Below are 25,148 nucleotides of genomic sequence, written 5' to 3' on the forward strand. Positions count from 1 at the left end.
AACCTTGCAATGTTGCCAAAGGAAGCAGAGGTAGGGGTACCAGGTGATGAAGAAGGGACAGAGAATCTCAGTATCACCAAAAGCATTTCCTGGGTAGTAGTACAAAGAAATAGAGAGTTGGGGGACCTCAGCTTACCTATAATTCATATCAACCATTTCAGTCTTCATCATGGAAGACTGAGACTTTTCAGACTTATGTAAGTTACCCTTAATCACCAAAACATCCCATTTTTCAACTAGGTTGCTGCCTTAAATCCTTTCCTTACAGAAAATCTACTGCCACCATGGTGTATAAACTAGTCCTTCCAGATGAATCACTCGATTCGTTAAACAGAGCCCCTACACAGGTTCAGGACCCTTCTGCGGCCCTTTCCCTGCGCACAACCAGCGGAGAGGCTGGTATTCACTGAGTATGTGCAGAAGAGTGGATTCGAGTGGCAAGGCATGTCCAGAGGTGATTCCTTCCTTCTCTCTACCAAAGCCAGAGGACTGAGTGGCTAAACCAGAAGATTTTCAGGGAGTAAGATACCTAACCCTTCCTAGAATGAGATCAGGAAAGAAGTCATTCTCTAACAACCCAGAATCAATGCTCCTGAACACGGCCTTCTCTAAGGCTTACCTACAGAGCGTTAGGACATTCTGAGGCCCGGTGTATACATTCAGATTGTGTCCTGATAATTCTGTAATCGGGGGCTTTGAACCAGTGCAAGGCCTTTGCTTTGTAATCATTGGGAAGTCAGGTGGCAAGTATTTACTGAGCATTTATTAAAGATTTTCAGGCCACAAAGTGATGAGGTTGCAGCTGTCTTTCAAGGAGATTGATCTGTCAGTAATTCACCTGGTTGATGGACATCAAAGAACACAGCTGTGGCTGATCCAGCAGTTAAGTTAGGATATTGCGAGGCATGAATAAGAATGGTGGCAGGTGAAACAGAGAAGGATGGAATAGTGGAATCAACCCGGTAATAGGCAAATAGAGTGTGGTGGGTGTAGAACCAGACCATTATGGATCCAATTCGAACACCAGCACTTTCCCCAGCAAGTGACCTAATCTTCCCACATGTCAGTTTTTTAATCTATAAAATGAGAACAATAATACCCACTCCTAGATAGACAGACAGACAGGTTCACGCTCTTCCAAAAGGTAGCTATAGATATTTGACTGCTGTCTGTTCACCAAAATCTATTTTCTCTTCTCCCTGGGAAGACAGCTGAAGTTAAATATTGCCACATGACTGAGCTCTAGTCAATGCACTGTGAGTAGAAATGTGTGCCATTTCCAGGCCTGGCCTTTTTAGATCCCCCATTGGAGGTTCTCCATACTTTTTCTCCATCTGCTGGCTCAACACAGAGATCTCCAAGGACTCAGAGAACAGAGCCATGAGACTCAAGAGGTTCACTTCCCTGGACAACCGTGGGAAGACTGCCGACCGGCTGGGAATGACTGTTTGAAAGTTCATGTGAGTGAGAAATGAATTTCTATTCATATGAAGCCAATAAGATTTGGGGCTTTATCTCTATCTTTCTATTTTTGCACAGAACCTGACATAAATGATCATGATCACCTTTTTGGGTATTTTCAGATATATATATATAAACCTGCAAGTTCTCAGTTTAAGAAGACAACACACACACACACACACACACATAGTAATACTTGCTAGATGTCGTTTATATGATGCAGACAACAGAAGTTCAGAAAGTTCAAAGTCCAGAGGTAGGGAGATCTGAGATAGCTTCACATAGCAGGTAGCACTGAGCTTGTCTTTGAAGATGGGGTATGAATTGTCTGGATAATGGAGACTCCATTCATTCACCAACATTTAAAAAAATCAACAAGAAATTCCCCGATCATCCAGTATCTACCCCTGTAATCTGGAGAACCCTTCAGCTATTATTCAGTATTTCTCCCATCATTCATGGCTTCTGCCAGTGATGTCCAATGTGGTCTGGCCCTGGTTATGCTGTCAGCCATCTGCAACTTTCTGAAATCACCTAACATCCACTTTCCATCCCCAGAAGCTTTGGCTCAAGAAAGGAAGGATGTCCAGCTTCAGAACTGCTGATACCCTTCCACTTGAGTTCATCATAGCCCTGAGTTTGTGGCTTTAAAAAAAAAACTGCTGGTTAACGAGACTATAATTATTCATGTATATTGCTCCCATTTATCGCCTTGGTCCTTGCAGCTATTGATCAATTAATCCATTTTAATTACTATTTCCCTTTGGCTATGCAAGCAAAGAACTTCATTTCAGAAATCAAAAGACTGGTCAATCCAATTAAAGGGTTTTCTTTTTTAATCATTACCATACAAAGAAAGTTTGCAACATAAACTTACTGCTCTAATTTTCCTCCACAAATAATGAGTTATAAATGGTACAATGGAAATCCTGTCATGATTTATAAGTTGCTTTAATCAAAACCATCGCCCTACAGCCATTAAAAACAGTCGGGTGCATATTTTATATGAATAGTAGAAACTACCTTTGTAACTTCCCAAGTTCTCAACTTTCTTGATCTGAGGAGGAGCTATTTTTCATTCTCCAGTCCTGCGATCGGAGACCAGGAGGGTGGTGGGTAGATAGGAAAGGGAGAGGCGGATGGGTCTTCCTCTTCAGAGAAAGAGGGCAAGGCTTTATCCCCTGCTTAGAGATTAGCCAGATAAACCTGGAGAGGCCAGTTTATCTGCCTTGGGAAACTGGTGGCTGCAGGGTCTGAAGAGGGATGCGGGAGTTAAGCTACTTGTTCTGAATTTCTGATGCATTCTCAGAGAGGGTCTTGTCTCACTTTTCAGTTCTCCTTTATGAAGCACATTTTCCGTGAGGGGAACACCACTTTCTCTGGAGAACTGTGAATCTGGGAGGAGTAAGTCATTGAAGCCTGCAAGGGAACACCCACTCATTTGCAAATTGGCAAACAGAGTCTCCCACAAAGTAGAAGAAGGCTTGATTCAGGGCTTAAAGAAAACAATGGAGTCCATTTAACAAAGCCAACATTTAAAACAGTGCGCTTTAAAAAAATAAGTTAATAAAGCAGCCTTTTAAACTTTAATGCATGCTTATTAGCTTTATCTTCAAACTACCATCTGTTACCTCAGTAAGAGTTTATTGGCTTATCATCATGATTCATCACTTACATGATTTCTGAGCTATGAATGACAATGTTGATTGGAATTTTGCAAATGGCAACAACCCTTTTGCATCTGAGCCAGCTTTCCCAAATCATGCAGGACCTTCGAATAGAACAGGTATCTTCTATTGCCCAGCAATTCGCAGGAGAAAGATACAAGGAGAGACAAACTCATCTCTCCGATGAGTCTGCCATCAAACCCTCTTTATTGCGCTCCTTCAAGATCCTGACATTGTTAAAACCTTCCCATCAGTTTTATTTGTGTTTTATGGAGACATAGCAATGAGCCTCAGTAGGGGTGGCTTTGGGATCGCCTCCCAGTGGCACCCCCTCCTGCTCCATCATCTCAGGAAGGCAGAGGAGTGGTAGAAGGCAGAGGAGTGGTAGAAGGCAGAGAGGGGATAGGGGTGGGGGGTGGGGGTGAGCAGTGGAGTGGTGAGTAATTACTAGGGAAAAAATAGGAGCTTCCAACCTTTTATCAGAGCAAGTATCAAATACTGTTTGGCCCAAGTACATTTTGTCCCATTCTGCTTCTTATGCAAATTAAACATCTAGAGACCAGCCTGCCACAAAAGTTGACTCCGCTTCCCCAACTTTATTCAGCTTGCCCTTGAAAGGAGTATCATGTACCTGGTTGTTAGCTGGGACCCCCTTCAAGAAATTGAAGGCAAGATCTTATCATGATTTGGCTTCTTTAGAAATTAAAGGCACCTGCTCTTAGAGAAGGTGGGCTTCTAAAGAGAGACGTATTCCCATTAGAGAACATCCAGAGTTCATACAGGGACACTACTGACCTGTCCTCCCAGCCTGAGGATACCAGCCTCAGACGGATAAACCAGTGAACATTTGTTGAGCTCTTACTGTGTGCCAGGAACTGTGCTAAGTAACTGACATGCGTTGTTTCATCAGGCCCTTGCAACAGCCACAGGAGATACGAAGCCTGATTGTACAGATTTGGAAACTGAAGGCTTGGAAAGATCAAGTTACTTGCCCATGATCACACAACTGGAAATGTGACAGAGCCACAACCTCCAGTTCCATACAGTACCCGTGACACAATTCAGCACTGATGACAATAAGGTATACATACCATTGAGTGATAACCCACTCCTAACAGGCTCCACAATTTGGATTTTCCAAGCAGAACTGGGCATAACATGAAAATCTTCCCTGATGCCCTGCCCCTCTAGAAGAAAATAAGCCTTTCTGTGCAAACCAACTTACATTTCATTTAATACTCCAAGTAACGTTACAGCATAGATATTATCAGATCCTTTCAGTAAAAGAGGAAATTCAGGCTCACAGAAGCTAAGTAAGTTGCCCATGAACCCACAGCTAGTAAGTGGTGGAGGTAGGCTCTCGATCCCAGGCCGACTGCAGAGTCTGTCTGCCCAGCATCTTGTAGGTATCCAGCAGACACTTCCACTGGGAGACAGGACAGGCCTTTAGTTCCACTGTGTCCCCTTCCATAAGTGAACTCTGCCCTTTCAGGTCAGAGCTAAGATGATCCTATTGACCTGCCAGGGTCAAGGTTGGCTGAAAAGGACATGTTTGAAGAAGGGTGAAGAGAATCTTCTTGAAATAGAAACAAGTATGCTAACATACAAGGAGAGCCATACTGAAGGGTCAGTGACGAATAATCATTTATGTGAACTCAGAGGGGCCGTTTCTTATGCAACTAGGTTTAGATTCTGTGACTCAGCTTACTTGTTACTTTCTCTGTCAGGCATGTTGACTCGCCCTTTTCCCCTCTTTCCAGTCCACGTTCCCAGGACAGATTTCCATCCCTCTGTGCACCTGCCACCCACCCACCCGTTTCCCAGTTCTGCTGATTTGCCTGTGTCTTCCCAGGAGCTCGTCCAGTGCCTGGTGTACTGTATGAACTCAAATGTGTTTTTTAAAATATGGAAGAAGGAAGAAGCTCAGAGTTAGTGCTAAGCCTAGGGAAGAGAAACTCAAGAGAATTTACACATGCTTGTGAAATTCATGTGCCATTTTTTTGCTCAGGAATAATGCCTATAATGAGTTATAGGCACTAGTATAAAACTGCTGACGTTTCCAGGTCACATTAAATTCCATCCTAGTGTGAAAAAAAAAATGAATGAGGTCCCTCCTCTTCCCCTCTTCAGCCCACTGAGTCTTTATTCATAAGCTATAGTGACTGCATGTGTGTTGTACAGCATATGTGTTTCATGTTGTGTGAATCCACAGTGGGCACTTCAGGGCGCTTCCAAGGAAAAGTAAAACAACTTAAGGTTACATACGTGTTGCCAGAAACTGTTAGTTGTCTTTTCAAATCTATTCCTTTCTCTAGCACTTTACAGTTTACAAGAGCCTTCTCATCATGGCTCTTCCGCCCTGTGGGGTGAGCCCAGGGCTGTGGCTTCCACTTATAGAGGAGTCAGAGAAATCTTTGGTGGCTTGCTGTATGGCTGTTTCCTCGGTTCTTCACTACCATCATTGTAAGGCATACGATCGCTTTCACAACAGGATTTGGGGATATAAGGAAACTCTACCATGTTGTTTATGCATATTGCTAATAAGACACATCCCACTGTTTCTGAGACATTTAAGTTACATACACTTGGAGGGCGAGACATGTATCTTAAAACTAAGGAAATGTAGTGAGAGGCAAAACGATGACTTAACACGGCATTCTAACTCTGAGTCACTGTGTGCGGTTTACCTTCTCAGCTACATTAGAAACTCTGCAAGGCAGGGTATTTTCCTATACTTCTTACATCTGTCCCTCAAAAAGCTTAATGTGGTGGCTTTTGTATGATATGCTCTCTGTTGGTTGATAAAAGAGTCTGTTTCCTCTAAAAACAAAACTAAAAGAAATTCTTATTTTTCATTCTTAAATTTCTGGGCGCTAAACATTGCCCGGTAGTATATTTGGAAAGTTCCCAGGACAAGCATTTTATCTGTTGTTTTTGGTGGGATCTTGTTTGGTGACGAAGGATTGAATTGTAAAATAGCCTTCCTGAGAAAGACAAATACCATATGATACTACTTAGCTGTGGAATCTGAAATATGATACAAATGAACTTATTTACAAAACAGAAACAGACTCACAGACATAGAAAACAAACTTATGGTTCCAAAGGGGAAAGGGGAGGAGGAGGGATAAATTAGGAGTTTGGGATTAGCAGATAACAAACTACTTTATATAAACTAGATAAACAACAAGGTCCTACTGTATAGCATAGGGAACTATCTATATTCAATATCCTGGAATAAACCATAATGGGAAAGAATATGAAAAAGAACATATATACATATATGTAACTGAATCATTTTGCTGGATACCAGAAACTAACACAACATTGTAAATCAACTATACTTTGATAAAAAATAAAAATTAAAAAAAAAAAAGATTGCCTATTTAAGTTCCTTCTTCCAATATCATCACTCTGGAAGACTAACACAACTTTAGAAACCTAGGGGGTCAACAATCAAAAGTTGTATTTCAGGATAAAGATCTAGGTGAACTTTAGGATGAAACTCCAGAAGTTCAGATTTTATTATAAAATATGAGAGAAAAAAAATTTTTAATATGTTTATATTAACAGAAACAGCCTAATTTTTGTTCGGTATCAACAAAATGCTGAACCTAAGTCTTCTTCAGCTCCAAGTTCAGATAACTGACACATAAAAACAAGAAAGCAAGAACTAAAGTGAAGAAAGAGAGATGTAAAGAAAGAAAATTGTCTCCTGGAACTATGCAGAAATTAGTTTGTCTTCAATCAGAGCTATTTTTTGTAGGAGGAGGAAAAAATTCAACTTTTTTATTCCAACCCTGGTTTAAAAAGTGGTTAAAAAAAAAAGTCCTTCCTACTCTGTAAAGTAAAAGAAATTAGCCTCAAGTGGCTGTAACTGAGCTGCCCATCGGATTGTGTGCAAGGTTGCCTTTTATTCCCCCTGCAGTGGATAATGCGTGTTCATTGTGATTTATCTGGAGCCGGTTTCTTTTTCACCCTCGGCCTATATAAAGTTGAGCTAGGACTGGGGCCAGAGATTTGGGGAGCATCTGAGAAGCAGCATCCACAGTCGAAGAGAATGAAACGGTCGGGAACGGGAGCAGCCGCCTGTGTCATTGACACCCTCTGTGGTAGGAGCCCCATGTTTGTGCAGAAAAGGAGCCACTAGAAACGGGAGGCACGGGCCATCTCCTCTGGACAGTCCCCCCAAGACTGTATGTGCTGCTTTGTTCTCACCCTTGATTCTAATTTCTCACTCATGTTTCTGACCCAGAATGATTGAGGCTCGGCCCTGGCAGGACTGTCCGTGAACGTTTGGCCAGCTTGATTGGCCACCTGGCAAAGACCAGGTTCTGAGAAGCCATGGTGCTGAGGGCCTTTGTCCTGTTGGTCGTCTTTGCAGAAGCCTCTGCGAGATCGTGCACTCCAAGTAAAGCAGGTACGCTCTGTGCTGGTGCATCTTTCTGGGAAGGAAGGTTTCTGGTCCCTTCCCTTTGCAGAGCTCAAAGCTCTGGGCTGATATTGTTATGAAAATGCAGTAATGTAGCCAAGGAGAAGCACTGAAGCACCCCAATCCCGATCAGGCTTTTCCTACCGAAAGTACAAATGTATTGGATAAACTTGGAAATTTTTAAAAATGAGAGAATGCTAGATGGATGAATAAACCCATAAATAGGGATAAAATCTCCACATTCTTTCTATTTGACTGTTGATTTTCTGTCCTGTGCCATAAATGACTGTCTCACAGCACTGTGCATAAATGGACCTTTAAAATTTTATGTACTCATTTCATGAAATTAAAAAATTATATATATACAAAATTTTATACACACACACACACACACACACACACACACGTATTTCCAATCCATTCAATCTGGTTTCAAAGATACATTCCTTGAAACAGGTTAAAGTTTAAAAGTGGACCAGTTTTGAACACATAGTAAGAATAGTGCAGATATTACACAAGAGATTGCAAAAACTATAAAAGTGGAACTTCAGTGACTGAAGTTTGGAGAGAAACTTTCATTATAGCTCATGAAGAATAGTGAGGAAAGTATTTTTAACCAACTGCTTTGCATGCTCAGGTGTAGCTGGAACCCAACCTGTGTAGATTAATACGGTGACAAGATCTGATTTCAAACTATGTCTATCCTCTTTCCAGATGTCATTCTTGTGTTTTGTTATCCCAAAACGATCATCACCAAAATCCCCGAATGTCCCTATGGATGGGAGGTACATCAGCTGGCGCTCGGTGGGCTGTGTTACAACGGGGTCCACGAGGGAGGCTACTATCAATTTGTCATCCCAGATCTGTCACCTAAAAACAAGTCCTATTGTGGAACCCAGTCCGAGGTAAGTCCAGGCCACACACGAAGGAGTTGCCAAGTTGAGGCAACTGGGCTCAAGAATGAGACGTCTACTGCCTACCCTTGAAAGGATTCAGAATTCACCATTTTCCTTTCAAGAGTCAATCCTGACTCCCAAATTTCCTGGGATGTTAGTGTTGTTTATATTCTTCTCTTCTGCCTAATATGAGTGACTCTTTGGATTTAAAGTTTATTCTCCTAATTTGTTGCCTGAGCACCGAGGCCACCTTCTGTGAGTAGAACAAAGGACATGCCCCACCTCCACCCCACTTCAAGTTCTGAGCAAGGGATCACAAGTTGCCATCCTTCCTGGGCTGGATGGGTGGCCCAGCCTCTGCCCAAGACTTTGAAGTGGTGACAAAGTGCATTTGGAAGGGCATCTGAAAGGAGAGACCAGAGCATGACACAATCCATAACTGGATCTTGTGAAGTACCCAGGACAGAAAATCAGAGCGAAAAGGTGCAGATGTTAACCACTATATATAAAAATAGATTAAGAACAAGTTTCTTCTGTATAGCACACTGGGAACTGTATTCAATATCTTGTAATAACCTTTAATGAAAAAGAATATGAAAATGAATATATGTCTCTATATATGCATGACTGGGACATCGCACTGTACACCAGAAACTGACACATTGTAACCAACTATACTTCAATTAAAAAAAAAAAAAAGTAACCACAGACATCCTCTCGCAAAGCATCCTTACACATCAGAGGAGATACCTGAGACCTCCCAGCAGAGTCACTAGTTCGAGGCCACAGAACCAGAAGTCTTGAAGGGAGGCTGGGTCTTCTGACACTGACGGATGTCTAGCATCCCTACCACCTTGACTGTAGAAGACAGTAAGTACATCTACTGGGTCTCAGGAGATGAGAGTGAAGGGCTCCCCACGCCAACTCCTCCTCCCACAGGGCCCACAAGGATTGAGTGATTTAGTGGGAAGCGTCATGGGCTTGATTAACAAAAACATCACGCCTTTGAAAATCCTGGCAAAGCGAACTAGAAATCATCTGTGTGGTCTTAGGCTGATGACTTAACAAGTGAATGTTCAAGATCCCTTTTAACTCTGATATTCAGTGATTTTAGAGTCCAATGAGTCAGAGGAAAGAGTCTCAGAAAGAGCTAAGAACTAGACAGTAATGCTCTGGAGATGGGAGACGGGTGAAAGTGTCACATGAGATTACTTGGGCAGGGAAAATGGATAAAAAGTTGATGTTGCAAAATACAGATTCTTGAGCCCGTTCGTTTTGGTCAGAAGCCCAGTGGGTATATGGATTTTTTTTTAAGTGCACAACATTCAACTTAGATTATTTTATTTTTTTAAATCAAAGTATAGTTGACTTACAATGTTATGTTAGTTTCTGAATCAGCATAGTGATTCAGTATATATATATATATTTTTTCTTTTTCATTATAGGCTATTATAAGATATCGAATATAGTTCCCTCTGCTGTACAGAAGGACCTTGTTTATCTATCTTATATATAGTAGTCTGTATCTGCTAATCCCTAATTTATCCCTCCAGCAAGAAATCTTTTTAAAAAAATTAAAAACTGAACAGATTAAACCAACACATCACATATTTGTCTTTCTCTGTCTGACTTACTTCGCTTAGTATGATAATCTCTAGGCCCATCCATGTTGCTGCAAATGGCATTATTTCATTCCTTTTTATGGCTGAGTGGTATTCCACTGTATATACATATATACCACATCTTCTTTATCCAGTCATCTGTTGATGGACATCCATGTCTTGGCTGTTGTAAATAGTGCTGCTTGGAACATTGGAGTGCATGTGTTTTTTGAATTAGAATTTTCTATGGATATCTGCCCAGGAGTGGGGTTGCTGGATCATATGGTGACTCTATTTCTAGTTTTTTAAGGAATCTCCATACTGTTTTCCATAGTGGCTGCACCAAATTACATTCCTACCAACAGTGTAGGAGGGTTCCCTTTTCTCCACGCCCTCTCCAGCACTTTATCGTTTGTGGACTTTTAATGATGACTGGTATGAGGTGATACCTCACTGTAGTTTTGATTTGTATTTCTCTGATAATTTTTAGTGATATTGAGCAAATTTTTATATGCCTATTGGCTAACAACTTAGATTATTTTAAACAATCTCGGTTGAACAGACTCAAGAACCCATCACAAAACTCATTAGCTCACCTAGATACAAGAGTGGGTACTATCAGTGGTAGATATTCATGTCTCCCCACTGGGCTTCTTTCTGAGCCATCTCCAATCACTTTTCCAAGAACCATCATTCTCATCATGGGGGTACAGGGCCACCCTAACCACCTTCTTCCTTTCTCCAGTACAAGCCCCCCATCTACCACTTCTACAGCCACATTGTTTCCAACGACAGCACAGTGATTGTAAAAAACCAGCCCGTGAACTACTCCTTCTCCTGCACCTACCACTCCACCTACTTGGTGAACCAGGCTGCCTTTGACCAGAGGTAAGTTGCTCTGAGAGCAGAGGGCTGGCTGCCTTGTGTGTGTTCTGCAGTCGCTGTCAACCAGGCATGTTTCAGTCCTTATGCAAAATTCTCTCCCCTTTTCAGAGTGGCCACTGTCCATGTGAAGAACGGGAGCATGGGCACATTTGAAAGCCAGTTGTCCCTCAACTTCTATACTGTAAGTGGTCTCCAGGTTCCCACTGCTGCCCTGTGGCCTTTCCAGGAGATGATGGGATGCTTTCTCAGGATTGGTCCTCCCCTGAGCTGTATGCAGAGCCCCATTCTTGAATTTAAGTCGAGATGTAAACTTTGGTCTAGCTCTAAACCTCTTTAAAGACTAGATGCAGCAGACATTCAGATTCATAGAATGGATACAAGAATGGAAAGGTGGCACAGAGTAAAAAGGTCAATCTTCCCATTTTACAGATGAGAAAACTGAAGCAAGAGATATCCTGTGAGTTACCGAAGGTCAATAGGTCAATGTCTAATTCTTCATCAAGATTAGTTTTCACTACAACCCACTCCAGAGATCTATATTTAGGATCCAGCTCTTTTTAAAACATCAGGCACAGAGTAGTGAGCGTCCTACCTGGGACAGGGCTAAGGAGAGAGGTTGAGGTTGGCCGCTGCTGTCTAGTTCTTTGGTCTCCAAAGCCCTTTACTTAGTGGCTCCCCCTTTGTCTTATCTGGGCGTGCTGCCTTCATTGACATCAAAGCTGAAGGCACTCAGAGTAGAGTGCTCCAGAGAAGCTAAATATACAGTGGCCGTTAGCCCAGCTGCCCTCCTATTTAGAAGCAGGGCTGTGTTTCTCAGACCCACAGCTCCCAGTGAGGAGCCATGCACACGGTGACAACAGCCCAGCTGGCTAAAGGAAAATGTAGGCAGAAAGAGAAGGCTTTATGCAGCCTTAGAGGACATCACGTCCAAACCACTCATTTCACAAAGGAAATGATTATTTTTCCTGGAACTCCACTGATCTTGAACTCTTTGAACTTGCTTTACCAGTTCCCTGCAAACTAGCAACCCTACTGAACTTGGAAGGTGAGAGCTAAAAGGGATCCTAGAATAATCTAAATCATTTTACAGATGAGGATCTGAGGCCCAACAAGGAAATGATCTGCCTGAAATCCCGCAGGTGGGCTGCAGCAGTACCCAGTCTGGAACCCAGGGCTCCTAACATGGGTCTCCAAGGAACACTTATAGGCAGGGAATGAAGCTTAAGTCTCATGGCCCCTCACTTACACAGGCCCCTTTCAAGGCCCTGTGTCTAATTTTGTATTCAAAATTTTGGTTCTTTTAATTAAAGAGAGCTCTCTAAATTATATAAGCTTCAAGATCCCATAAAACCTGGATCTGCCCTGGGCCACACACCACTAGTGATTAAGACCTGAGAAAAGGAATCGCACATAGCCCCTTGACCTATAATCAGCGAGGTTAATTCAGTGCAGATCGTCAGGGTAATGGAAGGATGGCAAAACCACCGTGGTGGCTGATGAAGGTCATCCAGGGAGGAAAATCAAAGCTTACTGACACACACATTGACAACAGGCTCAGGGGACGTCCTTGTGACAGGCTGTCTTTACTACCAAGTCCCTGTCTGGAAGTACATGATGATTGTTTTAACCGGATGAAATGACAGATATGACCCTGTGAAGATTTTCCAACAGTTAGAAGTGGGGAGGCACCCGGGTTGTCAAAAATCATCACCCACCATCAGTTACGCGAGGCTAAGTTTCAGACATCAAGATCAAATCTTAGAACTTTTTAAAAAATTAAGAGGCATGTCCTCAGCATCACCAGGCCATCCTCTGGGCTAGACAGAACTGCTTCCTTGAACCGCTCTAGAAATGAGGCTAAGGTCTTCCCTGAGGCCCACCAAGACCCTCACAGGACAGATGAGCCCTGGCAACGAGGAGGCTCTGAGGCTCCAACTGAGACTCTGGTGCTGATTAACATTCCCACGGGGGGCTCGGTTCCCTGTGCCCGCCCCATGAGGCTGCTACTTTTCTTCCCCTCCCTTCTTCCACTTGAGAGCATTCTTGTGTGTTTCTGAAGAAACAGCTGCTCCCTGCATATATTTTCATCAAATTACCAAAGACAGCGCTGTGCCCAGAGGCCACGACGGAACCCACGTACCGCTCATTGCTTAGATTCTGAAAGCTCCAAGTGCTGTACCCTAAAACCACCAGTTCTACTCAGCGCGCGCCCCCTCCCCTCTCTCTACCCCATCGCATTCACTCCTGCCAACGGCCCATGATTGGCGTTCCTGGGGAAAAGTTATTTTGACTTCCAATCCAAATTAAAGGGAGTCAGTCAACTTGCAGACGCAGCCTAGCATTGCCATTAAGAAGACAGGCCTTGACATCAGACCACTGGTTTGAAGCCTGGGTCCACCATTTACTAGTGGTGGGATGTTCGCCAGGTTAGTTAACTTCTCTGGGCCTCCACCTGTGTGTTTATTACAAAGGGGATAAGATTAGCACTTACCTGAGGAATCTGTTATGAGGGTTGAGTGAAGTAATCCTTATGAAACACTTTGCACAGCGCCTCGCACAAAGTGCCTGAGAAGATAGTCACGATCGCGGTTGTAAACTTTGACCTCATTTAAAGTGGAAACTGAGCACTCCTAGTACCTGTGTTGTTACTTTTATAGGGTTTGAACATCAGTACCAGCGTGGGATTAGGTTGACTTTGATTTGGTCAAAATGGTACCGACTATCCCTCTTAGTTAGACAGAAACAAATGACGAAGCTTGGGAGGGAACAAAGGCAAACAACAGAGACCAAAACCATAGACTTCCCACGTCAGAACAGACCTCAAATGTGATTAATCTCAATCGTCTACCCAATGCCCCAAATTTTTCTGCAACACTGCTAAGGGATAGGCTTCTTACCTTTTCCAAGGACTATGGCAAGTTGGGTCTTCCCGTTTTAGGTCAATGTGTGAAATCCGGCATCCTGAACTCTGGCCCGTTGGTCCTGGTTCTGTCCTCTGAAATAATACCATGTGATGATGTTGTTGATGGTCCTTCAACCATCTCAAGCTTGTCTTCCCCAAACTAAACTTCTTCCCACTGTTTGTGGTCCATTCATCAACCTGGTTATTCATCTCTGAGCGTGATCCCCTGGGTTAAAGTCACTATTAAAACGTGGAGCCCAGAATTTGCAAAACAAAAAAACACAAAAAACTGTCTAGGTATTATGGGGTGAAGCTATTTGGACATAGGTTCCTGATTTTTATGTTATAAAGAAGGTAGGGGGAAATCACGTTGAGCATTACTGTCAGGTGAGAAGTGGAGAAACTGACCATTAAAAATGTTTTGTTTCAGAAATTGAATTAAGGGTACAGGTTCTGTTCTCCATTTTATAACATAATCAGGAAGGTTCTTCTGCAAGTAGAGGCATTATTCTAATATTCCAATTCCTGGTTCCTGGGAGGCGGGACCAGGAGAGGTACCTCTGGCCACGTTGGGGACAGCACTGTGGTCCCCAAGGTTAGGTCCCACATTTGCAAACAGTCCTTTGAAATATGACACATCTCAGGAAATAATAAGGATCATTAGAAACCGCTGTAAATCTGCCACTTCAACTTGCAGGTTAAGCTGGTAAATCACTTATGGTTAAGGACATTATGCTTTAATCATTGCGATCATTTAAATGGTGCAGGGGCTGATAGAGAGGATGAAAACAATTGACTTCCAGGTTACTGAGTCAGGAGCCCTGCCTGGACCTGCTATCAGTAAAATAACGTAAGAGATGCCTGAAGATGATTCTGAGACCTCTCAGCAGTTCCTTGAATTTGACCCTTAGAGGGTTAAAGTCCATTTTAACTAGATGTCCTTGTGGCCATTGTTACAGATCAAGTTCTGCAAACCTCCAAGTCCATGAAACTCAATCTTTTAAATTAGTATATCCTCGTCTAAACTTTCTTCTGCTCCTATTACATAAAATCACCATCATAGAAACATTTCTGCAAGGCAGATGGATGCAAAGGTTATTCCCATTTCACAGATGGGAACACTGAGGCTCAAAAACCCAGCTTGCCCCTAGTGTGTCCAAGGTTACTAGTGGGAGCTAGGATTAGGTAGGCCAGGATCTTTGTCCTTCCATCATGATGGTTTTGTCTCTGGAGGCTAAACCTGGAGGGTAGTTAAAGGTCATTATTAGAATGGAATGAACCCGAGACTCAAAGAATGGACTAATCAGCCTCCTTTGGGCAAGCCAATAGGAAACACTGCAATTATTTCTAATAACTCATCCAGAACTGCCTGGTGAATATGACAGGTAAAGACCACCCACACCAGGCTGGTGACCAAAGGCTATGCTCCTGTGCTTGAATCATGGCAAAGAGTCCCTGTTGCACTTGAGTTTGAAGCCACAGTCTTCTGGATCCACCCTCACAGCCTCTCTAACTTCATCTCCTGCCCTCCCCCAGTCCCTGCCTCTTCCCACCTGCCCCTTTGCTTGCTCATGCTCCAGTACACTGGGCTCCTCGCTGTCCTGACCGGCCCACTCTCACCCCAGGGTCTTTGCCTTGGCTGAAACATCCTTCTCCAGATGCCTGCATGGCCCCTTTACCTCCTCCTTCAAGTCTTATCCTCAGTGAGGCCTCCTCTACCACTGTATTGGAAATTGCAACGTGCCCCTCCTTGCACTCCCAACCCACCTGACCCTACAAATTTTATAGTTTTTCTATGTAACATACTATATTCTATCCTAACCATATAATCTGTTTATCTGTCATCTGTTGTCTGTCTCCCCTGTTAGAATGTCAGGTGGTTGGAGTTAGAGATCTTTGCTTGGTTACTGATATATCTCAGCTGTCAGAACACCCAGACACAGAGAGAGCAGAATTTGACACATCGTAGGTGACCAGAAAGTTGTTACTGTCGTTGCTATTAACTGTACTGGGAATTGGAACAAACCTTCCAACCCAGAGTAGATCAGCTCAGGCAAATAGTAGAGGGGCAAGGGCAAAGCAGGGTTGTGGGTTGTGAGTATTTGGTCCCCATGCCCTTTGGTGATTCAGTAAAGCACAGTGCTTCAGCACTGCTGGATTCCACTTTTTTCCCATCAACCAAGTCTTCCTCCTCATTGGCTTAGATGGGGCATACGGCACATATTTCACTGTAACTAGCAAACCTGATGTGGACATGTGATGTCCTCACCCCTTCTAAGATGGCACCAGCATCCTAGGAGGTATGCTTCTCTGGTCTTGGAGGGTCTGACTGTGGTCTTGTGTGCCTGTGCATTTGGGTTGATTCCCACCCCCATCCCATTCTGATTCACCTGCTCCTGTTGGAACCAACTGCTCAGTCCGAGAGGTCATAATGCCCAGTGTCAATTTCCTTCCAAAGAATGCCAAGTTCTCCACTAAGAAAGAAGCGCCCTTTGTCCTGGAGACATCCGAAATCGGTTCAGATCTGTTTGCAGGAGTAGAAGCCAAAGGATTAAGCATTAGGTAAGTACATGTTCCCAATGTTTGTATTTGTAAATGCCAAGAACAACAGCAAAAAAAGACCAGCCCAGGGACTTTTTATTCACCCAGTGTTTCTAGGCATGCAACTCTCTAGCTCAAAGCCATATGTTTTGTTTCATTTCCAGGTTTAAAGTGGTTTTGAACAGCTGTTGGGCCACACCCTCGGCAGATTTCATGTATCCCTTGCAGTGGCAGCTGATCAACAAGGGGTAGGTACGACCCTCTGGAGCTCAGGGCTGAGACGTGGGGCCTGGTAGATCCAGGGCGACTCTGGCTCGGGACAGCTGGGAAGGAAGGACAGCTTGGGACAAACAGGAAGGAAGCCTGGGACAGCAGAGTCTGTTGGTGTCACATCAGTGACTTCCTCTGTGCTTCCAGGCTGAGTACCGATACTAGGAAACACTAACATAGTGCTTTCTAGGTACCAGGTACTGTTCTGAGAGCTTTATCACATATTAATTCATTTGTCTTACTGTAAGTAGGTATTATTACCATCACCCCCATTTTCCAGATGAGGAAACTGAGGCATAGGAGGGGTTAAGTAATGTCACATACTGTGTGTGTGTGTGTATGTGTGTGTGTTTGTGTGTGTGTGTGTTTATGGGAAGGTGGGCAGGCTGGGTTCAAATCCAATCAATCTGACATCAGAACCATGATGAGGACTAAATTAGGTAATCCATGTAAAAAGCTTAGCACATAGTACCTTGTTGGTATCCAATCATTTTTAGTAATATCTTTGTTTTTATTTACTAATAAAGGGGATTGTTTTTATTTACTAATAATTCAGTAGATAATGGGGAATACTTAAAATTTTGGAGTAACAGACTGATGTACTGGAATTACAACACAGAAAGGTGATTCTGGAAATCATACGTAGGATGGTTTAGAAACAGTACACGGGAGGTAGGAAGACCAGGTTGGAGGCTGTGGCAGCCGCAGAGCCAAAGGCGATAAGATCTGAATGAGGTTGTAGCTAAGTGAGTGGGAAAAAGGTCATCCAACGTCATCCGAGGGAGGGAGAACTGATAAAAATTTAGTGACTAATTCGATATGGGAGAGGGAAGGACAGGGCACAACATCTGAGGAACATGTGACAAAGAACGCTTTCTGCTGCTGAATTGCGGGTTGTGAAGATGAGAAACTGTTTGCTGTAGGCTCCTGGGGAGAGAGTTTCTGGATAAGGGAGTCTGAATTCTCCTTGAGTTCAGGAGTGACATGTTGAGCTTGAGATGACAATTGTCTAGAAGCACTTAGAATTGTAACCTCGGAAAACAGAGGACAGGATGAGTGAGACTAGAGTGAACAGTAAACATAGAAAAGGCCATTCCGCAAACGAAAGCCAACCAGTGTACCAGAACCCACCAGGGTTAAGTAAACTCTGGGTCCAGGGACAAAGATGATTAGATAATAAAGGTGAAGCCACTTTGGACCTTTAACTATTTTTATTTAACAAACACTTAAACAGCACATGCAACATACCAGATGTTGGTCTAGGGAGGTGCTTAACAAATGCTAATTTATTTAAATTTCATTAAACTCCCCATAAAGGAGGTAGTATAATAATCACTATTTTACAGATGAGAAAACTGAGGCACAGACAGGTGCGGACACTTGCCCAAAGTCTAAGCTAGTAAGGGGATGGATGATCTGGGCAGCGGTATCTCCTGGTAACACTGGGTGGGACAGGCCAGCAAGAGCCACAGCTAAGCACCCCACCTTCCTGCAGAGACGGGAACTGAGTTTGGGTCCTTACTTCACATGTGTCCTTGAGTGACTCACTGAGGTTCTGTTGACAATGGTACAAACCAAATGACTTCAGGGAGATTCTGAAATAAATTATTGACCTACAGAGACCAAAAATTACCAACATGTACTGGGAACCTCTCTCAGACAATGGCCACACCATGGAAGCGTGTCCTGCAGGTGGTTCTGGTGCTCTCGCTCACAGAACAGATGTGTAATAGGAAAGAAAAGGAATGCTTGTGACGTTGGGGTAGTCCCTACAAGCAGTCCTTACACTCCTGGGTGCGCAGGAATTACCCCGAGCACCTGTTACACGTGCAGACACACTGCACACCTACAGCATCAGGAGCCCCCGGGCAAACCCTGGGAACCTGCATTTACGCACAGCCCAATTAAAGACGCCCTGACCTATTTCCATAGTCTGCCTAGTTGAAATGGTCTCTTGAGGTTGGAGACACACAGACAAAGACCAGTGCCAAAGGGCAGACTTAGCAAGTCCACGACCATAACCTCCCAGATGCCTTTGGTTCACACTAGGCCTTTTGAGAGAAAAACCCAGTTTTCAATGCCTGGAGAGGGGAGAACAGATGCATTACCAGGAATTTTGATCTCAGGTGGGGAAGGTGATGGTGTGAAGGCTTCTCCGTGGGCGTTCCACAATCCTGCACTACCTGTCCCCGAGGGGCGGGTGCCCCAGCCAACGTCAAGAGGCAGCAGTGCCAAGACACCCAGGCCTGCCTGTGACTCGCCTCCTCCCTGCCTCCAACAAAGCTCGGCTTACATTGTTTTCCGCTGGCTGACACCAGGCCTTGGACGCTCCAGCAGCAAGGAGCTATTTTAAGGGACTTAACGTCTTAAGTTCGTACAAGGATCTCGGGTTTACTGACCAGATGGTCCTGCAAGAATCTTGTTTCACAGCTCGGAAAATGCCCCCAGCTCTTGTCACTGCTCAGAGGCCACCACAAACAGGGCCCAGCTCCTGACCCTGGTCCAGATATAAGGCAGAGTGTTCACACCTCGTTTCACTCCCTGACTCTCAGAGTTCACATCCCTTCAGTCCTACCTCTAATTTGGCCCCTAACGTCTGGTTCTGATGGAGCGGGGTGGCTTTGCCGGAGGGCTGGACTGCTCTCTGGTGTGTGTGTATTGAGTTGGAAGGACAGCAGAGTCGGAGAAAAGCTCCAGGAGGGGCCTGAACTTTGGGTTCCACTGCGGCGCAATCCACTGGTCTTGAGTTTCTGACCCACAGACCTTTGTTCTACAGAGGACAGTGCTGGTGCTCGTTGTCACACACCCACACTCCGCAGGCCTCGAGTGTGGCCTGAGAACCATTCCCAAGAACCATTGTGTCTGTTCCCAAAGACTGCTTGAATGCCTGCACTTCAGTAGGGACTCCATATGTGTTTGGTAGATGAACAAGTTTTGTGCCTAAACCAGGGTTTCCCAATCTTGACACCACTGACCTCTTGGGCTGGATCACTCTGTTGTGGGGTCTGTCCTGTGCCCTGTAGGACATTCTGCAGCATCTCTGGTCTCTTCTTTCTAAATGCCAGGAGCACCTTCCTCCCATTCATGACAACCACAAGCCAAATGACCCCTGGGGGGGGGGGGGCACAAAATGGCCCCAGGTGAGAACAATTAGTTTTGACAAATGCCCATCTTTGTCATTATTGTTTCTTTTGCTACAATTGTATGTTTGGGGCTTTGAAACTTCCCAAATATTACGTTCTCATGACAGAGAATTTAGAAAAAGCATAAAGGTACAAAGAACAAAAACTGTCCATAATTCCACCACTCCACAATAGCTAGTGTTAACTTTTAGATGATATCTTTGCAGTCATTTTTCTTCTGTATGCAGATTAAAAATATCACAGTTTTACAAAGGCAATTATGTAATAGAAGAGTTATAGAACTTAAATAGTATAATGTAAATTCAAATTCCCAGCGGCGAAACCTAACAGTATGTACACAGAAGCGTGCTGGGTCTGCCTTGGGTGGCTCTGGCAGCTTTGGGAAACACCGTTCCCAGCTCCATCATCTTTATTTCGTACATACACTGGGAGTCTCCACATCCCAGGTCTCCGGAGGGCTTTGTCTTAGGGATTTCACTACTTTGGGACAGAGGTGTGGTGACTTACCAGGTGTGTGGCTTCTCATATATCTCCCCCTACCCCCCTTGCTGTACTCTGTAGATAGGGGACGATCACACCCATCTCATAGCTCCTCGCCTTGACCCCACAGAAGTGAGGGTAAGTTAGGTGCTGCTGGTCAAAGGGCTTTGAAAGGATAACACACTGTGTAAAAGCCCAGGCGAGGCTGTGCATGCATGAATCTGCCTCCCACGCCCTTGTTGAAGTTCAGGAGGTAACCTTTTCTCTCCCCTTCCCTCCCCACCTCCCCCGTGTGTTCCAGCTGCCCCACGGATGAAACAGTCCTCGTACACGAGAATGGGAAAGATCACAGGGCAACCTTCCAATTCAACGCTTTCCGGTTCCAGAACGTCCCCAAACTGTCCAAGGTGTGGTTACACTGCGAGACATTCATCTGTGACAGTGAGAAGCTCTCCTGCCCAGTGGTGAGCCGCACCTCCCCTGATCGAGAATGAGAATGTTACCCGGGGGGGGTGGGGGGGGTATTGGAGACACTGTATTTTTAGCTGGCAAATTGTAACCAGAGCAGTGTAGGCGTGTGCTGAGGTCATTCTGGAGGAGAGGGCGCTGGATGTAGGGGCAGACATTCCAGGGGTGTCACCCTGCCACCAACAAGCCACATGGTCTGGCACGTGTCACTTAACCTCTGGAGCTTGGTTTTCTCCTCTTTAGAGCGGTGATAAGTAATGGCCCTTCTCTTTTCAGAGAGCAATGTGAGGTAAAATGAAAGCAATGTACATGGAAATGCTTTGAAAAAGTTTAAGCCCCAGGGAAATTCAAAATCTAGGTGGTGGCAATGGGCTCTGGATGGAAGTCATAGGTGGGTATTAATAGCTCTTGACTTACCAGCCTGAGGGCTCATCTCGGGGACTTGAGGTGGACCGGAGAGATGATGCAGAATTTCCCGATATGGGGTCACAGGTGACCTGGCCACATGAGAGGACGGGCCCCACGGTCGGGCTCCAGCTTCACAGACACGTTAAGAGTAGCTCATGCAGAAGCTGGGGGAGTCAGTTTCCCCTCCACCTGCCCCGCTAAGAAGTTGCCGCAGGATCAATCAACATGCACAGTGAATCCAGGTGGAAGACAATTTTCCATTGTGAACTGGTGGGAACCTGGTCCTTAGAGCAGTGGTTCCAAACTGTGGTCCCGGGTGGCTTCAGCAGCACCTGGGGACTTGTCAGAGAGGCAAATTCTCAACCCCCACCTCACCCCCCGGCCCCAGACCACCTGATTCAGACACTCTGGGGTGAGCCCAGCAATCTGTGCTTTAACAAGCTCTTCAGGTAATTCTGGGGCATGCTCAAGTTTGGGAGCCACTGCCTTGAAGATTTAAAAGTGTTGAATCCCACACTGTTACCTCCTCTGCTCTATGTGAACTGGAGGTCCTGGCGGGGAGGGACAGGGTGTTTCTGAAGAGGGTACCTGCTCGCATCACCTACAGTAACCAACAGAAATAAGATGATAATCTCTATTTCTATGGATTCATTTGGCCAGAAAGTGGTCATTTGCGAGCACAAATAGTGAAAAGGAAGGGACCAGAGAGACATTTAACTGCTGATGAAAGGATAATTTTTGGCACTGCATTTACAAAAAGAAAATGAACCAGAGCACAGTTTCTACCTCTCAAATCACTGTGATGAGAGTAACTGCAGGTCAGAGCCTTCTCATCGAAAGAAATGGCATCGAGCCCTCCCACACACAGTGTGGATTTGTTCCAGCTTGAAGAGTTAATGACAGGAAGCTGTCCTCCTTTTCTCAAGTTGGAGGAGGGATGAAAGCATCTCTTCAGGTTATACAAACAATAAGGGATTATCTGAGGCCTGGGGAATTCTGACCCCATCAAGTTTGTGGCTTTTTTTCTTTTAACCTCTCTCCTTTTTTCTCTCCTGTGTCCATTTCTCATTCCACCTCCGCCCTCCTCGTCCTTGGCTTCTCTTGGGTCTCCAGACTTGTGACAAACGGAAACGCCTCCTCCGGGACCAGACTGGGGGCGTCCTGGTTGTGGAGCTCTCCCTCCGCAGTAAGCGTCTCTCTTTTCCAAATGGTTGCCTTCATGCTGGGCTGCATCCACAGGCACAGCCGGTTTGAGCATTTTAACTAAATTGCCAAACCAGTTGTGCCTGTAGACACAACCTTTACCTGCACCTTGAGTCTTCCGACCTGGGGGGCGGGGGGGGGGGTGCTATCGCTCACGCCCAATCAAGGTTTGTTAACTACCCTGAAAAGCTCTGTCTGCCGCCCAAATTCCAGTGCCCCCAAGGAACCAGGAAGTGCTGAGGTTCCAGACAGTGTGTGGGCAACAAAAATAACAGAAAATGAGACTTTCTGGGGCATCCAGAACCAGCACTGGTCTGCATGGCTGTTGGGGTTTCAGAAATAAAGGACCCCCCTCTCGGGCTCTATCCTCTAGAACGTGCCATCTAGCAAGGAGAGAGATGCTGAATGCAAGGGAAAGGGAGGTTACTGTTAATGGGGGTGAGGGGGGTCAGGTGGGAACAGATGGGTAAGGGGTTCAACCGCTTCAGGCTCAGGAAGACCCCTGTGGGTCATCTGTTAAGTGTGACCTGAAGAGTGCTGTGACGAGAAGGGTGAGCAAGGCCTGTGGGAAGGCTGCAGCTTTTAAGGGAGGATTACCAAACTATGGCCAGGAGCTGAACCCCAGCCGCTGCCTGATTTTGTATGGTCTGCAAGCTAAAAACAGTTTTTTCTTTTTAATGGAGGTACTGGGAATCGAACCCAGGACCTCATGCATGCTAAGCATGCGCTCTACCACTGAGCTACACCCTCCCTCTAACAGTTTTTCCTTTTTCTGTAGTTGGGAAAAAAAAATCCAAAGAATAATATTTCATATCACAAAAATTCTATGAAATTCAAATTTCAGTTTATACCGAAAGTATTGTTGGAACACAGCGCCATAGGCTCATTTAGGTGTTGTCCCCAGCTGCTTTCAATGGTGACAGCAAGACAAGCAGTTGCAACAGAGACCACATGGCCCACAGAGCTGAAAATATTTACTAGCACCGCCCTCTTCAGAAAGTTTACCAACCCTTGCCTTAGAGAGCCAGGAGAAAATGGTGTGAGATGACACATTTGTAAAGCGGCTGGAAACTTTGTCCTAAGGACAATGGGACGCCTGCTGGTTTCACCAGGGGAGAATCCGGTCAGGTTTGTGTTTTAGGAACAGAGCTCTGAGGCTTTGCCTCCCATGATCTTTTCTTAAAACTTCTCTCTCTTTACTCACAACAGGCAGGGGATTCTCCAGCCTCTATAGTTTCTCAGGTAAGGAACAGAAACAGCTCTGGGGAATGTCGTGGGTAATGCTTTTAACAGGTGGATGTGTGTTTTCAAAGCTTACCCTAGACCCCAGCAAAGCCTTTAATAATTGAAGGGTACACTTTAAAGCACACCTGAGTGGGCCGGAGGGGGCTGGAGGTGGAGAGGTCTGCACCAGCCCCTGAGCTCTGAAGGGAGGGAGGGGCTGGGTGGAAGCTGGATGAAGCCCGCTCCCCCAAGTCTCAGCAAAGACATCACCAGGTGGCTTCTCTTGGTTTTCTGCATTTGGAGAATGTGATTTTCCATGATCCATTCACTCAACAAGTATTTCTGAGTCCCTTCTATGATCCTGCCCCTCATGAACTGAGTGACCTTGGGCCATGACCTTCCCCCCGCTGTGTTCCCCAGTTTCCTCTGTGAAACTAGGTTAATAATTGTCGCCATCATACACAGTTGGGGTGTGGATTAAATATGGCAGCTAAGAGCACTAAATAATGCCCAGCACACAGCAAACATCCGGTAAAGATCAGCCGTAATTACTGACTCTGGACCAGACACTTTTCTAGCTGGTGTGACTCCTGCAGTGAACTAGGCAGGCAAGGCTCCTGCGCTTCCTAGTACACGTGAAGTACGGTGGGTGGGGGTTGAGAAATGATTCAGATAGCAACCGGGGCCTCTTAGAGGAAGAAGCATTTCAGCTAAGTCCCAAGATCTCACCAAATGATGACGGGATGAGGTAAGGCAGCTGTATTTATTAATAAACTCACAGATGTAGTCTTTGCTCTCACAATTACAGGCAATCATGTAAAGCAACTGTTTAAGACTCCCAGATTCTTATTTTTAAAGGAAGTTCTCTAGCGAAAGCTCTACAGTGAAATTAAACCATCACTGCTGGTTCAACATGCTGGTTCCCACCTGTTAGAGATCCATATCCTAGGTTTATCTGGTGGGGTCTTTGTACTGAGCTATGGAACCCTCAGAGGATGAACAAAACTGACGTTGTGTAAAATGTGCAGGGTTTTATGAAAACCTACTTGATGCCCTTGAGTCGACTCTTCTGCTGAGTTGACTCTTTCGCTGAGTTCTCCTTGCTCCCCATAGAACTGTTTTCTGTCTCCCTTCTTGTCTGGTCCACAGATGTTCTCTATCACCTCCTCGTGATGCTGGGGATTTGTGCTGTCCTGTAAGGGAGAGCTAGGCAGGCAGCTGCGGCTCCTCCGCCCAAGACCATCTCCTCTGTCAAACTCACATTTACTGTGCTGCCAAAAAGAACAAACAGAAGACCATATTGTTGGGGAGCAGAGAATAGCACTTTGCCAAATATGTGTTCCAGTGATTTTTGTGAATTTCAGCGATTGTTTCTCTTTGGTGTCCCACTTCCTCTTGTGACTTCCTGTGGCTCTTAGATTCTGCAGTCCCTGCCCTGTGGCTGGCAGAGTCTCCCTTCCCCATATTCAAGTCGGGGACTGCAGCAGACTCCTTTGAAAGCTATTCTAATTTTAAAAGACTAACACACCCAACCAAGTGCAGCTGAGCATTCTGAGGAGAATGTAGG

General features: G+C 44.9%; 1 protein-coding gene and 1 non-coding gene across 2 annotated transcripts; one reads left to right on the forward strand and one right to left on the reverse strand.

The window, feature by feature from the left end:
• The first annotated feature begins 7,472 nt into the window (after positions 1-7,472).
• Positions 7,473-24,780, forward strand: TECTB (tectorin beta). The gene is made up of 10 exons (XM_010983252.3): positions 7,473-7,548; positions 8,275-8,465; positions 10,803-10,945; positions 11,051-11,123; positions 16,303-16,406; positions 16,550-16,633; positions 20,580-20,742; positions 22,268-22,340; positions 23,567-23,599; positions 24,731-24,780. Exons 1-10 carry the CDS (start codon positions 7,473-7,475, stop codon positions 24,778-24,780), a joined length of 990 nt encoding a protein of 329 aa, XP_010981554.1.
• On the reverse strand, positions 23,036-23,108 carry TRNAA-AGC (transfer RNA alanine (anticodon AGC)). Its single transcript has one exon. It is a non-coding gene; the product is annotated as a tRNA-Ala (tRNA).
• Positions 24,781-25,148: the final 368 nt, after the last annotated feature.

This window comes from Camelus dromedarius, chromosome 8 (assembly GCF_036321535.1).
Source record: "Camelus dromedarius isolate mCamDro1 chromosome 8, mCamDro1.pat, whole genome shotgun sequence".
NCBI classification, from domain to species: Eukaryota; Metazoa; Chordata; class Mammalia; order Artiodactyla; family Camelidae; genus Camelus; species Camelus dromedarius.

Coding starts and splice junctions, on each gene's coding strand:
- TECTB (XM_010983252.3), top strand. CDS start 7,473: ATGGTGCTGAGGGCCTTTGTCCTGTTGGTCGTCTTTGCAGAAGCCTCT. Junction 7,549..8,274: donor GTGCACTCCAAGTAAAGCAG/GTACGCTCTGTG, acceptor TCCTCTTTCCAG/ATGTCATTCTTGTGTTTTGT. Junction 23,600..24,730: donor CAGCCTCTATAGTTTCTCAG/GTAAGGAACAGA, acceptor TCTGGTCCACAG/ATGTTCTCTATCACCTCCTC.